This window comes from Carlito syrichta, unplaced genomic scaffold, assembly GCF_000164805.1.
Source record: "Carlito syrichta isolate Samal-C Ts95f unplaced genomic scaffold, Tarsius_syrichta-2.0.1 Scaffold304375, whole genome shotgun sequence".
NCBI classification, from domain to species: Eukaryota; Metazoa; Chordata; class Mammalia; order Primates; family Tarsiidae; genus Carlito; species Carlito syrichta.
The window spans coordinates 76,251-93,856 of NW_007248471.1; the positions used below are offsets into that span (position 1 = coordinate 76,251).

Consider the following 17,606-nt stretch of genomic DNA (forward strand, 5'->3'; position numbering starts at 1 on the left):
TTATTTCTACATAATTATTACAGTCTTTTTTTTTTTTTTTTTTTGAGTTGGAGTCTCACTCTGTCGCCCAGACTGGAGTGCAGTGGCCGCTTCCGGCCACCGCAGCCTCGACCTGCTGGGCTCCGGCGATCCTTCCGCCTCAGCCTTCCAAGTAGCCGGAATTACAGGCATGCGCTACCACGCTCGGCTGATTTTTTGATTTATTGTAGAGATGAGGTCTTGCTGCCCAGGCGGATCTCGAACCCCGGCCTCAGGCACTCACCTCATCCTCCCAAAGGCGCGGGATTACAGGCTGAGCCACCGAGCCTGGCTTATTTCAGTCTTTTATGGCTGTAAGAAATTACCCTTTGAAAAAGTGTCATGGCCTTTAAATAGTTTGAAATGAGGAGTTCTTTCTTCTTAAAAGATGAAATCCAGCTTCACAGTTTTGTGTGTACTAGGCATAATTATGTTAGTTTAGATGCTTTAATGAGAATTTTCCATTAAATATTTTTGTTTTTCTTGCAGGTATATTTGCTTACTTAAACTATCATGTTCCTCGAACAAGACGAGAAATCTTGGAGACCCTAATCAAAGGCCTTCAGAGACTGGAGTACAGAGGATATGATTCAGCTGGTATTTCCTTTTAAAAAAATATTATGGATTTTTTTTTTTTTTTTTTTTGAGTTGGGGGGAATCTCAATTAGTCACCCAGGCTAGAGTACAGTGACGTGATTACGATGACCACAGCTCACAGCAGCCTCGACCTCCTGGGCTCAGGTGATCCTTCCACCTCAGCTTCAAGTAGTTGAGACTACAGGCGTGTGCCACCATGCCTGGCTAATTTTTTCTTCATAGAGACAAGGTTTTGCTATGTTGCCCAGGCTGATTTTGAGCTCTTGGGCTCAAGCAATTCACCCACCACCTGCCACAGCCTCCCAAAGTGCTGGGATTACAGACATGAGCCACCGTGCCTGGCCTTATACGATTCTTAAATCTAAATAGAGATTGTTGTTATTATTCGGAGACTATTCAGTAAAGTCTGGTTTGTTGTTTTGGATAAATCTAAATCTGAAGAATTTTTGTCTTATTGTGTTTAAAGGATTTGTTTATATAATTTCATAACAATTATGTTCTCCAATTTCAACAGTATTACCATTTACACGGAGTATTGCTTCTTATGGTGATCTTGTTTTTTTAAGACTGTTCCTGTGAAAACATAAATTGTGTAAGGTATTTTTATGGTAGAACAAAGTTTATGAAGGTCTTACTCCATACATTCTTTTTTTCTTTCTGTGACTTCAGTTTCTTTTTCTCTATGGATTTCATGTTTTTGGCATATAAACTTGGCTAAGATTCTTCTGTCTTAAATTAATCACAAGACAAATAAAAATAACTTGTTGACAACTTTATGTTCTACCTAGCTTTTTCTCTCAACAGTGTCAGGGGTCCCTAAGACCACCCTCAGGTTTCATGATTCCCTGGGAAGATTCATGGGATTCAGCATATGGTAGTACTTGCGGCTATGATTTATTACAGCAAAATAATACAAAGCAGAATCAGCAAAGGGAAAAAGTAAATAGAGTGAGATCTTGAGAAAGCAAGACATTAGCTTGCAGGAGTCCTCTTCCAGTGTAGTTATACAGAATGTGCTTAATTCCCCAGTGAGTTGTGATGTGTGTGAAATGTCTATCACGGAATGGATATTTACTAGTGACTCAGTGCCCAAAGTTTTTATTGGAGGCTGGTCACCCTTTGCCTAATAAATTTTAGACTCCCAGAAGAAAAGCACATGTTCAGCATAAACCGCATTGTTTGCACAAACAGCTACTCTTAATAAGGGTGGTAGGAATCCTCCCAAAAACCAAGTTTCTAGACTACTGCCAAGGGCCAACCTTTAAAACAACTAATTATTATTTTTTATTTAGAGTCTCATTCTTGCGCCCAGACTGGAGTGCAGTGGCATGATCACAGCCACAGTAGCCTTGACCTGCTGGCCTCAAATAATCCTTCCTCTTTAGCCTTCCAAGTAGCTGGAATTACAGGCATGCACCACCACGTCCAGCTATTTTTTTTCATTTATTATAGAGATGAGTTCTCACCAAGTTGCCCAGGCTGGTCTCAAACCTGTGGGCTCAGGCAGTCTTCTCACCTCTACCTCCCAAAATGCTGGGATTACAGGCATGAGCCACCATGCCTGGCTTTTATTTGGGGGTTTTTTTGGTTGTTTTTTTGGTGTGTTGGCGTCTTACTCTGTTGTCCAGGTTGGAGTACCGTAGTGTGATCTTGGCTTACCACAGCCTTGAACTCCTGGGCTCAGGTAGTTCTTCTACCTCAGCCTCCAGAATAGCTGGGACTCCAGTTGTGTATCACCATGCCTGGCTCATTTTTTGATTCTTTTGTAGAGTTGAGGTCTCACTATGTTGCCCAGGCTGGTCTTGTACTCCTAGACTCAAGTGATCCTCCTGCCCCGGCCTCCTAAAGTGCTGGGATCATTGGTGTGAGTCACCATACCCAGATGAAAGCAGGCCTTTTTCTAAGGATAGCAGTGTTAGACATACTATGTTAATTCTTTTCTGTATGCTTAACATTGCCACATGAAAGGGATATATCTTCTTTGACTTTCCTTAGTAAAGAAAGTCAATTCCTCAACTCCTTTGTTTTTAAAATTCTCTCCTTCCGTAGTTTCTGTGATATCACATCTTCTCATTTTCTTCCTATGATACTAATTATTGCTTTTTGGTTTGCTTTGGAACCTCCTTTTCTTCTACTTATTGCTTAAATATTAATGTTTTTCAAAAAGTTTCTTTCCTAAACCCACTTTTCTTACTTTGTAACTTCATGGGTAAGCTGTGACTTCATCAGTCTCTTATATGTTGATGACTTGCAATCCAGATTTATTTCTTTTTTTTTGAGTCGGCATCTCACTTTGTTGCCCCAGCTGGAGTACAGCGGCATGCTCATGGCTATTGTAGCCTTGACCTGCTGGGCTTTGGCGACCCTTCTGCCTCAGCCTTCCAAGTAGCTGGAACCACAGGTGTGTACCACCATGCCTGGCCAAATTTTTTTATTTATTTATTGTAGAGACGAGGTCTCACCAAGTTGCCCAGGCTGGTCTTGAACCCTTAGTTTCAGGCAATCCTCTCGCCTTCACCTCCCAAAATGCTGAGATTACAGGTGTGAAACACTGAGTCCGGTCAGATGTATTTCTTTTTTTTTTTTGAGTTGTAATCTCACTCTGTCACCCAAGCTAGAGTGCAGTGGCATGCTCACAGCCACCACAGCCTTGACCTGCTGGGCTCAGGTGATCCTTCCACTTCAACCTTCCAAGTAACTGGAACCACAGTTGTGCACCACCACGCCCGGCTAATTTTTTGATTTATTGTAGAGGTGAGGTCTCACCAAGTTGTCCAGGCTGATCTCGAACCCCTGGACTCAGGCAATCCTCTTGCCTCTACCTCCCAAAGTGCTGGGATTGTAGGCATGAGCCACTATGCCCAGCTGAAAATATATTTTTTAATTAAAAAATTTTGCAGCCAGGTGCAGTGGCTTACGCCTTTAATCCCAGCACTTTGGGAGGCCAAGGTGAGATGATTGCTTGAGCTCACAGGTTTGAGACCAGCCTGGGTAACTTGGCGAGACCTCATCTCTATAATAAATCAAAAAATAAGCCGGGTATGGTGGCGTGTGCCTGTAGTTCCAGTTACTTGGAAGGCTGAAGTGTAAAGATCACTGGAACTCAGCAGGTCGAGGCTGCGATGGCAATGAGCGTCCCATCCCATTGCACTCCAGCCTGGGCAACAGAGTGAGACTCCAACAAAAAACAGAAAACAAAATTTTTGCATCAGCATGTCTGAAGGTAGTGAATTATCTCAATTGAATGTTCACAGTCAGCTACAGGTTGAACTCTTTGTTATATTCTCTCCCCTCTTCTTACTACTGCCCTTGACTTGTTTTAAACACATTTTTTTTGGTCTCACATCAATAATCTTAGCAATAGCCAGTTTCTGAATCTGACTTTTTTTTTTTAACCTTCATGGTGATTTAGGTGTAGGAGTTGATGGAGGCAATGACAAGGATTGGGAAGCCAATGCCTGCAAAATCCAGCTCATTAAGAAGAAAGGAAAAGTTAAGGCACTGGATGAAGAAGTTCACAGTAATGTACTTAGTTTGATTTTGTCCCCCTGCCCCTTCTCTTCCTTCTCTCTTCCTCACCATCTATTTCCTCCTCCATATTTTGGGACCCATTTTAATGATAATGATAATGGTTCTTTTTTTTTTGAATTGAAGTCTCACCCTGTCCCCCAGGCTGGAGTGCAGTGGCACGCTTATGGTCACCCCCGCGTCGACCTGCTGGGCTCCAGCAATCCTTCCGCCTCAGCGCTCCAAGTAGCCGGTGTACTACAGGCGTGTGCTACCATGCCCGGCTAATTTTTCTTTTATTGTAGAGATGAGATCTCACCAAGTTGCCCTGGGTTGGTCTTGAACCTGCGGGCTCAGGCAGTCCACTCGCCTGGGCCTCCCAAAGTGCTGGGATTATAGACTGAACCACCGAGCCCAGCCTGATAATGGTTCTTAACATTGAAGAGAGGGAAAGAAAGTAGGTTTTTACTCCCTGGACTAGTTTTAAAATGTTCCTGAACCTAAAAAAGGATCAGCAATCTTGGAAGAAAATTAGTTGGGAACATTGCCTTCAGAGCAAGCTCTGTATCTTGAAATGAAGTAGCTTCAGAACCACCATTCCTAAAGAAGGCCTTTCATAGGACACATTTTTTTTGAATTGGTGTCTTACTCTATCACCCAGGCTAGAGTGCAGTGGCATGCTCATGGCCACCGCAGCCTCAACCTGCTGGGATAAGGCAATCCTTCCTACTCAGCCTTCCATGTAGCTGGATCTATAGGCGTGCTCTATCATGCCTGGTTTATTTTTTGGTTTATTATAGAGACGAGGTCTCACCAAGTTGCCCAGGCTGGTCTCGACCGGGCTCAGGCAATCCTCTCACCTCAGCTTCCCAAAATACAGGGATTACAGGGTGAGCCACCACACCCGGCCCGACAAAATGTATTTTTAGTGGTGCCCTTATTCACGTGTTTTTCCTTGGTGGGGGAGTCTTCATTTTGGACTAAATGCCTAAGTTTAGATGTATAGTCAATGTGGATGTTGCACCTTTTAGTAAATTTGATACAATAATCAGGTAAGTATCATGCTTTTTTCTCCAGTTTTCTTCTCTGGCACAAGTCCTTGCCCAGAGTGATATACTCCATTAAAGAGGATATACTTCTCAGGATTCAGTTCATAATATGCTTATACTTTTTTTAAAAAATAAGAAACTTGAAAAGAAAACAGAAACTTTGAAATAAATTGAACAAATATTTAAAAATTCTCCAGAAAACCCAGGAAACATAGATGTTTTATTTACCTAATCAAATGGATGCCACCATTATCAGAGTAAAGTACAGGTGGAGGAAAATGATGCAGTAGTCATTTTTTTTCCACGTAAGCCAAACATTTAGCTTTGTAGTACTTGTTTGCTTAAATTGTTTTTTTTTTGTTTTTGTTTTTTTGAGTCAGAGTCTCACTGTGTTGCCCAGGCTGGAGTGCAGTACCATGCTCATGGCCACCGCAGCCTCAACCTGCTGGGCTCAGGCGATCCTTCTGCCTCAGTCTTCCGAGTAGCTATAACTACAGACACATGCTGTCACATCTGTCTAATTTTTTGATTTATTGCAGAGATAAGGTCTTTCCAAGTTGCCCAGGCTGGTCTTGAACCTATGGGCTGAGATTACAGGCTTGAGCTACCATGCCTGGCCTTGTTTGCCTAAGTAACCCAATACTTAATTTTGTGTGTATTGTGGGGTAAGATTAACTACGAGTAAAGCAGACACCCAAATAAATACACTTTAAAAACAATAGTATAAAGAATAAATCTACGATGTTTTCTGCATTCTGTATACCAGGTGAATTATAGTAGGTTCTGCAGGAGATAGCAAACATTACTTTGACATTGATGAAAGTTCCCACAAGTTGAAGACTAGGGATATATAGGAATGGGTGCTGATTGTATTTGGGCAGTGAAGATAACAAAGGAGGACCTTCTGAGTGGGTTATCAGCTAATGATAAGAATAGACAAGGCAGTTTTGTTGATTGAATGGTAGTGGTTATTTCATCTATGTTATAGATGGATGAGTATGGGAGGCTAGAGAGGCATTTTATAACCAGAATCACCATCTTTGAATGTCAACATATTGAAACATGCTTTATCTTGCAGTAAAGTCAGTATGTAATGGAGAAATGGGAACTTGCAAACATTGTTGGTGAATTTGTAATTGATAAATCACTTCAAAGAACAATCTGGCAATGTCTAAATGGGAGATGCCTAAATGGGAGATGGGACCCTGAGTCCCAGCACATGGATATATACTTGAAGCACAATAGCCAAGGAGATGTGTAGCAAAATTTAGAAACAACCTAAATGTCTACAAGTGAAGGACTAGGAGAATCAGTTGTATATGAATAGTCAATGACCATGCCTAGCTTTTGGAAGGTATGTATTGAATTTGGTTCTGTATGTGGGGACATGACATGGATCATTCTTGGTATGTAAAGTATAGGACATTTAAAAGCACAAATAGTACTATCATTTATGGTCATGTATTAGCATAATAAGAGGTTAAAGACATGAGTAGGAATACTACATCAACTCAAGAATCCTCTGGGGAAGAAGTAAATGGGATGGGGCAGGGTATAAAGGAGGTATCAATTGCATTTTTAGCATTTGGGATCTTAAAAAAGCTCTAAAGCACAAAGTGCAAATGACTAGGTGTTAACATTTGCTCACTCTGGTTGCTAGCATTTTTTTGTGTGTGTCAGGGTCTTACTCTGTTGCCCAGGCTGGAGCACAGTGGCACAATCATGCCTCACTGCAGCCTCAACCTCTTGGGCTCAGTTGATTCCCTGGCCTCAGCCTCCTGAGTAGCTGGGACTGCAAGCATATACCACCATGCCTGGCTTTTTAAAATTTTCTGTAGAGACCAAGTCTCGTTATGTTGCCTAAGCTGGTCTTGAACTTAGAAAGATCAAGGTACAGCATTGAAAGAGAAGAGTTAAAAGAAAAGCTAAGTAAAACAGAGAATTACGAGGTGAGGGGAAAAACGCTGAGTAAAGTAGACACTGAGGAACTATAGGTAGGATTGGGGTCTAGGGAGAATAGAAAAGATAAGAGAGTGGGACCCCCCAAAAAACCCAAATTTTATTTATTAAAAAAATTGTATATTTATTCTTACATGTGTAAACTTCAGTCACCTTCAAAGTACTCTCTGTTTGATGCAATACACTTATTGAAATGTTTTTTCCCCAAAGTTTTTGAACTAATCGATTTGATCCTTTTAGTGCTGCTGCCGTTTTTTGTCTAGCCTCTTCCACATCGGCAAAACATTTCCTTTGAGTACTTTTTTCATCCAAAAGAAAGAAACAAAAGTCATTCTGGACAAGATCAGGTGAATAGGGAGCGTGGAGCACAGGGTTAAAAACTGTTGAACACTCAGCTTGGTGTAGTTAGGTATGTTGTCATGGTAGAAGAACCAGTCACCTATTTGCCACAACTTGGGACATTCTTCCGCAAATTGTGATGCAACCCTTTCAAAACTGGTACACTGTTGCTGATGGGTTTCTAGAACACTTACCTAGCTGTGGAAGCTTGTAGTACAAGGGTCCTGCCCTCTAAAAGATAATTCCTGTTTATTTTTGGATCTCCCCTCTTTTGATGAGCTGTTGGGGAATTGGATGATGCATCACCTTTAGTGAATAAGAAGCTGGGATACATGTTTCTTGTTTGTTTGTTTGTTTGTTTTGAGTTGGAATCTCACTCTGTTGCCCTGACTGGAGCGCAGTGGCACACTCATGGCCACCCCAGCGTCGACTTCCTGGGCTCCAGCGATCCTTCTGCCTCAGCCTTCTAAGTAGTTGGAACTACAGGCGCATGCTACCACATCCGGCTAATTTTTTATTTATTGTAGAGATGAGGTCTCGACAAGTTGCCCGGGCTGGTCTCAAACCCACAGGCTCTGGCAGTCTACTTGCCTTGGCCTCCCAAAGTGCTGGGATTCCAGGCTGAGCCACCGAGCCTGACCAATCAATACATGTTTCTTAAATGACCACAGTGGAATAGATAATGATGATTAACATGAATTTAAAAGGGTCTTCATTTACAGAATTTTGTGACTTTCTTCATTGTTACTTGGTAGTTGAGGGGAGAAAAGAACCTGGATCTGGGGCTCATCTAGATTTAAAGTTCAGCAGAGGGCTTTAGAACAGGTGTAACAGACAAAGAATAAGGAAGAGGCAAGGATTAGAAGTTATGGTTAGTTTATATAACATGAAATATTGTAAAGGATGTGCTTAGTGTCAGTAGCGATGATTTTTTTTTTCTTATTGGACTTTAGGTAATGTTTCTTTGGCAAAGATGAAATAGGTATGCTAATTACCATGAATTTGAAATAGACTCAGTTTACGGAATCTTGTGACTTTCTGGCCTGTGCAGGCAGATACTGCTTTAATTACAGTTAGTTTAAAAAGAATTAATCAAAGAAATGTTCATATTTGTTACATCAGCCTGTTAAATAATGGTAAACAGGAATCCTTTACTTTTCTGTAGGTTACTTATAAGATTGCCTTAATTATTCATTCACTATTATATACAACTTATACTCCCATTCCTTTACTTAAAGAAATTTAGGCTGTTTCTAAATTTTGCTGCACTTAATCCTGTTGTCATTTTCCAGTTAAGCCAGGATAGAATACATGCATGATTTTATTCACTGATTGTTTGAACCATCCAACAAAAATTTTTAAATTAATTTTTAAAAAATTTTAAATATTATTTAGAAATGGGGTCTCACTATGTTGCCCAGGCTGGTCTTAAACTCCTGGCCTCATGTGATCCTCCTACCTTGGCCTCTCAAAGTGCTGGAATTACAGGCATGAGCTACTGTGCCTGGTCACTCTAACAACAATTTATTTCTTAGTGCCTAGAATTCAGAGATAATAAGGCAGGCTGTTGCTTTTATAGAACTCTAATTCTGGTGGAAACTAGATTCATAATATGTCATAAATGTTGTAATTCTACAGCAGAGTGTACCATTGTGGTTTTAATCTTAGGATCTGGAGTCAGCCAGACTTGGGTTCAAATCCCATCTCTACTTCTTATTAGCTCTGACCTTTGGCAGCTTCTGTGGCCTCTTTGAATTTTAGTTTTTTTATCTATAAAATAGGAACAGTAGTACACATCTCACAGAGTATTTTGAGAATTCAATGATAAAATGAATGTTTGTTGAGAACCTGTTATATACTAGGTCCTGAGGACACAACAAAGAACAAGGTAGACAAACCCTCTGCTTTAATGGAGCTTATTGTCTAATGAGAGGGCCAAATAACAAATGAATATATAATGTTAGATAGTGATTAGTACTATGAAGAAAAAGTATGATAGAGGTGACATTTGAGTAGAGATCATGTCATTATCTGAAAGTAAGAATTGTAGGCAGAGAGGATAACAAGTGCAAAAACCCACTGTGGGCTTGGCCTGCTTACTGCTGAAAGTTAGTTGGACTAGACCAAAGCAAGTGAAGGAGAAGGTAGGAGAAGATGAGGCTAGAAAGGTGGTTAGGACTAGGTCATGGAGGAACTTGAGGACCATGGATTTTACTGTGTGTGTCATGGGAAGCTGTTGGAAGATTTTGCACAGGGGATTGACATGACCTAACTTCCGTTTTGAAAGGACCATTGTGATTGGTGTGCAAAGATAAGATTTTATGGAGGGAAGACAGACACAGGGAGACCAATTTGGATTCTATTTAAGTAGTCCAGGTGAGAGATGATGGTGCCTTGGGCCACAGTGATAGGGATAGAGTGGTGAGAAATCTTTAGTGTCTAGCATGAAATAAGTTCTTAGTAAATGTTAGCTGTTACTTGTGAAAGCTGCACTGAGATCTTTGAGGGGTAATTTAAGAAGGGGAGGAGATGAGGATGGAAAGGTAGGTGAGGCAGATGGTGACAGACTTGTATATGCCATAAGGTGTTGGGGCTTTATCTTGTGAGAAAATGGAAAATGGTTATGTGTTAGAGTTAGAGGACCTTTTTATAAATCCCTGTGACTAGGTTTAGGATAATTCAAGTGATATATAAGTAGGGTTACAAACCACTTTTTTAAAGCAATGGAAGTCTATTAAAGGATTTGAAACTTTGTTTCTTGATCAGATAGGTGTTTTAGAATGACCCTGGATAGCTGGTATAAACCACCATGCTTGAGGCTGAGGTGGGAGGATTGCTTGAGGCCAGGAATTTGAGACCAGCCTGGGCAGCATAGTGGCACCCTCATCTCTACAAAACATTAAAAAAATTAGTGGGGTATGGCGATACATGCCTGTCGCCTAGCTATTTGCAAAGCATTCCAGCCTGGGCAACAAGTGAAGGAGAAGGTAGGAGAAGATGAGGCTAGAAAGCCTGGGCAACAGAATGAAGCCCTGTGTCTTAAAAAAAAAACCCAAACCAGAAAAATCCCAACATGATTTTTGTTGTGATAAAAGTGTATCACTTCTGAGTAGTTTGTTTTCTAGACCTAATTCTGATAAACTTTGTGACCTGGATTCTTAGTCAGATTAATTTTATATTTAGGAGATTAGAAGGAGGACATTACTAGTTATAACTAGAACTATCTTTTTTTTTTTTTGGAAGAAGCAAGAAGAGATAACTTATAGGAAAAAGAAATTGAGAATCAATTGTTTTTCAAGATAAAGGAATATCAGTCTATACTGACTTCCCAGTAACCTCAAACTTTCATAGTATTGCTGTATTCTCAAGTATGTTCTTGGAATTTGGAAGCAGTCCATAATTGCAGTTTATATTGTAAGATGTTTTTACATTCACTGAGGACCAAAGAGATTGTAGTCATAAGGTTATGTGACACTGAGAAAATAAACTTTTTTATGTATCTAATGAAAATGATAGTGACTTTTTCAAGGCAAGGATTAAATATAGATTTTTAAAATTGCATTAACCCCTTTTTTTTTTGAGTTGGAGTCTCACTCTGTCACCCAGACTGGAGTGCAGTGGCCGCTACCGGCCACTGCAGCCTCGACCTGCTGGGCTCCAACGATCCTTCTGCCTCAGCCTTCCAAGTAGCTGGAACTACAGGCGCATGCTACCATGTCCGGCTCATTTTGATTTGTTGTAGAGATGAGGTCTCACCAAGTTCCCCAGGGGGGGTCACAAACCCGCGAAGTCAGGCAATCCACTCACCTCAGCCTCCCAAAGGCACGGGATTACAGGCTGAGCCATCGAGCCCGGCTAACTCTTTTTTCTTAACTCTTTTTTTTTGGAGTTGGAGTCTCACACCCAGGCTGGAGTGCAGTGGCACATTCACGGCCACCCCAGCATTGATCTGCTGGGCTCAGGCCATCATTCCGCCTTAGCCTTCCAAGTAGCCGGAACCACAGGTGCGTGCTACCACGGCCAGCTAGTTTTTGATTTATTGTAGAGACAAGGTCTCGACAAGTTGCCCAGGGTGGTCTCGAACCTGTGGGCTCAGGCAGTTCACTTGCCTCAGCCTCCCAAAGTGCTGGGATTACAGACTGAGCTACCGAGCCCAGCCTTCTTAACTCTTAAGTTTGAAAATTTTTATACCTCCAGAGAAGTTGAGAGAAAGTAATTAATTACCCATATACACTTCACCTAGCTTTACAATTATTAACATTTTGTCACATTTGCTTTAACTCTCTGTATAGGTTTTTGGCTGTTATTGAAACCATTTGCCCTAAATATTTCAGTTGCATAAACTTTTTTTTTTTTTTTTGAGTCAGAGTCTCACTCTTTTGCCCAGGCTGGAGCGTAGTGGCACGCTCACAGCCACTGCAGCCTCAGGTGATCCTTCTGTCTCAGCCTTCCAAGAAGCTGGAACCACAGGCATGTGCCATCATACCCGCCTTATTTTTTTGATTTATTGTATGAGATGAGCTCTCTCCATGTTGCTTAGGCTGGTCTCGAATACCTGAGCTCAGGCAACCCTCTTGCCTTGGCCTCTCAAAGTGCTGGGATTACAGGCATGAGCCACCGCACCTGGCCTCACTTGCATAAACTCTTAAGCCTTTTAATTACTATTTTGAATATGCCTGATTTTCAGTTTTTAATAATTGTATATTTCAGATAAGTAGCATTGTAATAATTATATTTAAATATACCTTACAGCATTATCTCTACAGCATGATTTAATATAGAAATTTTTCATTTTATCTTCTTCAGAACAACAGGATATGGATTTGGATATAGAATTTGATGTACACCTTGGAATAGCTCATACCCGTTGGGCAACACATGGAGAACCCAACCCTGTCAATAGCCATCCGCAGCGCTCTGATAAAAATAATGGTATGGACAGATTCTACATGCTTTGTAATGATTGTAAGGGGCTGATACTGGGAAAACAATGAAGGCTCATAGGCTTTAATTTTAATTTTTTTTTAATCTTGAAAATTTCAAATATTAAGAAGTAGAGTATACAGAACTTGAGTATCATCTAGCTTTAACATTTACCAATACTTGGTCAATTAAGTTTATTTATACTCCCCACCCAGATTATTTTGGAAGCCAGTAGATAGCATACCGATAGATATAGCCTAGGTACCTAGATATCATAAATATTTAACTGTATATCTCTAAAAGGTAAGGACTTAGAAGATTGATGTCTCTTCTGTCTCTTAATCTGTAGGTTCTCCCTTTTCTTCTTTTTTTTTTGAGTTGGAGTCTCACTGTGTCACCCAGACTGGAGTGCAGTGGCCGCTCCTGGCCACCGCAGCCTCGACCTGCTGGGCTCTGGCGATCCTTCCGCCTCAGCCTTCCAAGTAGCCGGAATTACAGGCATGCGCTACCACGCCAGGCTGATTTTTTGATTTATTGTAGAGATGAGGTCTCGCTGCCCAGGTGGGTCTCGAACCCGCAGGCTCAGGCAATCCACTCACCTCAGCCTCCCAAAGGCGCGGGATTACAGGCTGAGCCACTGAGCCTGGCTTCGTCTCCTTTTTCCTTTAAGTTTTTTTTTTTTCAGTTGGAGTCTCACTCTGTCGCCCAGACTGGAGTGCAGTGGCCGCTCCTGGCCACCGCAGCCTCGACCTGCTGGGCTCCGGCGATCCTTCCACCTCAGCCTTCCAAGTAGCTGGAAACGCGCTACCACACCTGGCTAATTTTTGATTTATTGTAGAGATGAGGTCTCGCCAAGTTGCCCAGGCGGGTCTCGAATCCGCTGGCTCAGACAATCCACTCATCTCACCCTCGCAAAGCGCGGGATTACAGGCTGAGCCACCGAGCCCAGCTTCCTTTAAATTTACTGTGTTGTTTGTCCTATAGAGTTTCCTACAGTGTAGATCTTGCTAATGGCATGTATCTCTGTGGTGTCATTTAACATGTTTCTTTGTCCATTATATTCCTTATAAATTGGAATGGTGTTTTTTGCATCCGGAGGTACACAGATGTTTGGATTTTGTTTGTTTTGTGTTTTTTGTTATTGTTGTTGTTTTTGAGCCAGAGTCTTATTCTGTCACCCAGATTGGAGTGCAGTGTACCACTCGCAACTACCGTACCCTCGACATGCTGAGCTCAGGCAATCTTTCCGCCTCAGCAATCCAGGAGCTGGAACTATAGGCGTGTGCCACCATACTCAGCTAATTTTTTTATTTATTGTAGAGACGAGGTCTCCCAAAATTGTCTAGGCTGGTCTCAAGCTCCTGGGCTCAGGTAGTTCTTTTACCTTTAGCCTCAAAGTGCTGGAATTACAGGCGTGAGCCACTGTGCCTTGCCTGGATGTTTTTATTTTTGTATTGTCAGCAGCCATTAATAATTATTGGCAAGGTTATTTTTTTTTAGAGGTTGTAAAAAAATAGTGATTTTCCATTACTATCTTGCCTTCTTCATTTATTGTCTTAAATATTTCTATAAAGAGAAATTTCTGTATGCCACTGCCTGGTTACCCTGAGTTACACAGTTACATAGGAAAGGCAGGATAAGTGATTCATTTCTTTTATTTAGCATTTTTCAAAACTAAAGGGGTTCTAATGTTCTCCTAAGATGAACAGTGAGTTGTTTATTTTTTTCAGTGAGTTTAGTGCAATCTCTTGGATTTGAATATTTATTTCAAACCACTGAAGGAATTATTTATATTGATAAACAAAATTTTTGCCAGGCTCAATGGCTCAGCGTGTAATCCCGCACTTTGGGAGGCTGAGGTGAGTGGATTGCTTGAGCCCGAGGGTTCGAGACCCGCCTGGGCAACTTGGCGAGACCTCATCTCTATAATAAATAAAACAAATTAACCGGGTATGGTAGCGGACGCCTGTGGTTCCAGCTACTTGAAAGACTGAGGTGGAAGGATCGCCGGACCCCGGATGGTCAAGGCTGCAGTGGCCGGGAGCGGCCACTCCACTCCAGTCTGGGTGAGAGACTCCAACTAAAAACAAAAAAATTTTCCATTTTTGGCCACTGGGATCTTTTCAAAAACAATTTTAAGCTGGGTGCAGTGGCTCACAGCTGTAATCCCAGCATTTTGGGAAAGCTGAAGTGGGAGTTGAAGCCAGGAGTTCTAGGCCAGCATGGGCAACATAGCAAGACCCTATCTCTACAAAAAAATAAATAAAAAATTAAGCACATGCCTGTAGTATCAGCTTCTCAGGTGGCTGAGGTGGGAAGATTACTTGAGCCCAGGAGGTCAAGACTGTAGTGAGCTATGTCATGCCACTGTACTCCAGCCTTGGCAACAGAGCAAGATCCTGGCCCCCCCTAAAAAAAAGTTTTAAAAAAATTTTAATTAAAATAAGTTTTTTTTAGAGACAGGGTCTTGCTGTTGCCTAGGCTGGTGTGTAGTAGTTATTCACATATGCAATCATAGCACATACATACATTTTGAACTTCTGGCCTCAAGGGATTCTCTTGCCTCAACTTCCTGAATGGCTGGGACTATAAGGCACATATCGCTACACTGGCTGTTTCCCAAGTCCTTTTACCATGGCCCCAGTATAATCAGTTTTCTTTGTTATTTTTTGATAGACCAATATGTTCAGGGTTCATCTAATCTTGTCCAGACAGAAGCAGCCATTTCTTCAGAGTTCTAGATCATTTTAGTGGAAAAGATATTTAGAGAATAGAAGTGCTGATTTTACCTTGGGTTTTTCAGTGGGCAAAGCTAAGAAATATATGTGTCTCTTTGTGCTGTGTGCATGCATTTGTATAAATTTAAAGATTAAACACAATGTGGTTTTATGCTCACGCTTACGATTTGGATCTAGAATTGTAAGCTTTTTCCTTAACATCTTTGATCTGATATCTGTACTTTCTTTTGATCACACCTAAAAACTCAGTTCTTAACACCAACAATGTACTTATTTTATTTATCCCATGATATACATACAACATAATAATTATACCAATGCTACCCTATTAGTATGTTTATTGAAAACTGCTGGGCAACCCCTTCAGGTCCCCTCCCACTGTGGGAGCTTTTCTGTCCTCTCAATAAGTCCTGCTTTAAAAAAAAGAAAAAGAAAACTGCTTTAGTTGTGTTTGTTAGTTAATTCTTTTTGTCCTTGGGATATATGTCTTTAGGGATGTCTAGCCAAATGAATGTGTTTTAGAATTATTTGAAATAGTCCTTCATGTTATTGTACTAGTTGGATACAGTCCTGTGTTAATGTTTTATTTATTTATTTTGGAGTTGAAGTCTCACTCTGTTGCTCAGGCTGGGGTATTGTGGCATACTCACGGTCACTGCAGCCTCCATCTGCTGGACTCAGGTGATCCTCTGCCTCAGTTTCCAAGTAGCCGGAGGCACAGGCATGTGCTACCAAGCCTCGCTAATTTATTTATTGTAGAGACAAGGTCTTGCCAAGTTTTCCAGACTGGTCCTGAATCCCTGGGCTCAGGCAATCCTCTTGCCTTCCAAAGTAGTAGGATTACAGGTGTGAGCTGTACACCCGGCTAATATTTTGTTTTTATTTTTTAAGGATTCATTTTCTTTAACATTTTGCAAGAAGGGAACATTGTAAATCTAGCAAACCACTGTGACGTCCCCTCTCAGGGGACATAAAGAGATTGCTGGTGAATATACAGGATAGACTTATACAAGTGCAAATTTTTCAAAAAATGTATGTTTCTTTGAAGTTATCCATTCAAAAACAATGAGAAACCTATGTCTCATTTGAAATTTGTCAAGCTTCTGATTGATCAGTTGAGAAGTGGTTTTCAGGAATCAGTTGTGCATCCTTACACATTATCTTTGAACAACAGACTGAACAATAAATTACAGTGGTAGGAATTGATTTGGTAGGAAGAAAATGACACTGCATTGTCTGCTCAAATAGGTAAACACCAGTGGAAAATGTCAAACAAATGACTTGCACAACTGGTATCAATGAACCTGCAATGCATGTTGATGACTATTTCACACGTTACTACATGTTAAAAAAATAAAAGATATAAAATTTTGATTTTTTGGTTATAAATAAGTTCCTCATTGTCCAAAGTACCATTATAAGCTAAATAGCATTACAATAAAATAATTGATTCCAGCCCTATACTATTCAGTATGAAGTGATTAGTTTTTCACTATTTCATAAAAAAGTGAGATCAAGTTGCTGATAGGTGATCTGTGAGATGTTTCCAAGTGCAAAGGGTTAGTTGTGTTTTGTTTTTTTGAGTTGGAGTCTCACTCTGTTGGCCAGGCTGGAGTGCAGTGGTACCCTCATGGCCACTGCAGCGTCGACCTGCTGGGCTTAGGCGATCCTTCCCCCTCAGCCTTCCAAGTAGCTGGAACTACAGAAGCACGTCACCATGCCTGGCTAATTCTTGTGATTTATTGTAGAGACAAGGTCTCACCAAGTTGCCCAGGCTGGTCTCAAATTCCCAGACTCAGGCAATCCTCTTGCCCCAGCCTCCCAAAATGCTGGGATTACAGACTGAACCATCGCGCTTGGCCTCTAAGTGCGAAGGGTTAAAAGTCAATTTTATGGCTGAGCTAAGTGGCTAATGCCTATAATCCCAGCACTTTGGGAGGCCAAGGTGAGAGGATTGCCTGAGCCCATGGGTTTGAGCCTGGGCAACTTGGCGAGACCTCATCTCTACAATAAATAAAAAAAGTAGTTCCAGCTACATGGGAGGCTGAGATGGAAAGATTAACTAATCCCAGCAGGTGGAGACTGTGTGCCACTGTACTCCAGCCTGGGCAACAGAGTAAGACTCTGACTTAAAAAAAAAAAAGTCAATTTTATTTAAAATATTTACATAGTTCTGAAGTTACATCTATAAAATAAGGCATATTTAAAGAAGGCTAGACTCTATTCTGTTTCCTCCTCTGTATTCTGTCTGTCTCTATAGATACTATTTAACCAATTTTTTGAGTCTCATTCATTAAAAAAAATAGCAAATATATACACATGTGTATATTTGTGTATGTATATCCCTCTTGATTTTATAATTCAGATGCCGTCTACTTATGCTTCTTTTTTTTTTTTTTTTTTTGAGTTGGAGTCTCACTCTGTTGCCCAGAGTGGAGTGCAGTGGCCGCTTCCGGCCACCGCAGCCTCGACCTGG

General features: G+C 41.1%; 1 protein-coding gene across 2 annotated transcripts in view; it reads left to right on the plus strand.

The window, feature by feature from the left end:
• Positions 1-323: 323 nt before the first annotated feature.
• GFPT1 (glutamine--fructose-6-phosphate transaminase 1) overlaps positions 324-17,606 on the plus strand; it is a 64,219-nt gene continuing 46,936 nt past the window's right edge. For both annotated transcript variants that reach the window (XM_021713251.1, XM_021713252.1), the window contains exons 1-3: positions 324-615; positions 4,028-4,135; positions 12,276-12,401. In XM_021713251.1, the coding sequence (XP_021568926.1) occupies positions 12,287-12,401 (115 nt within the window). In that variant the 5' untranslated portion in view covers positions 324-615; positions 4,028-4,135; positions 12,276-12,286. The remainder of the gene's footprint in view (positions 616-4,027; positions 4,136-12,275; positions 12,402-17,606) is intronic.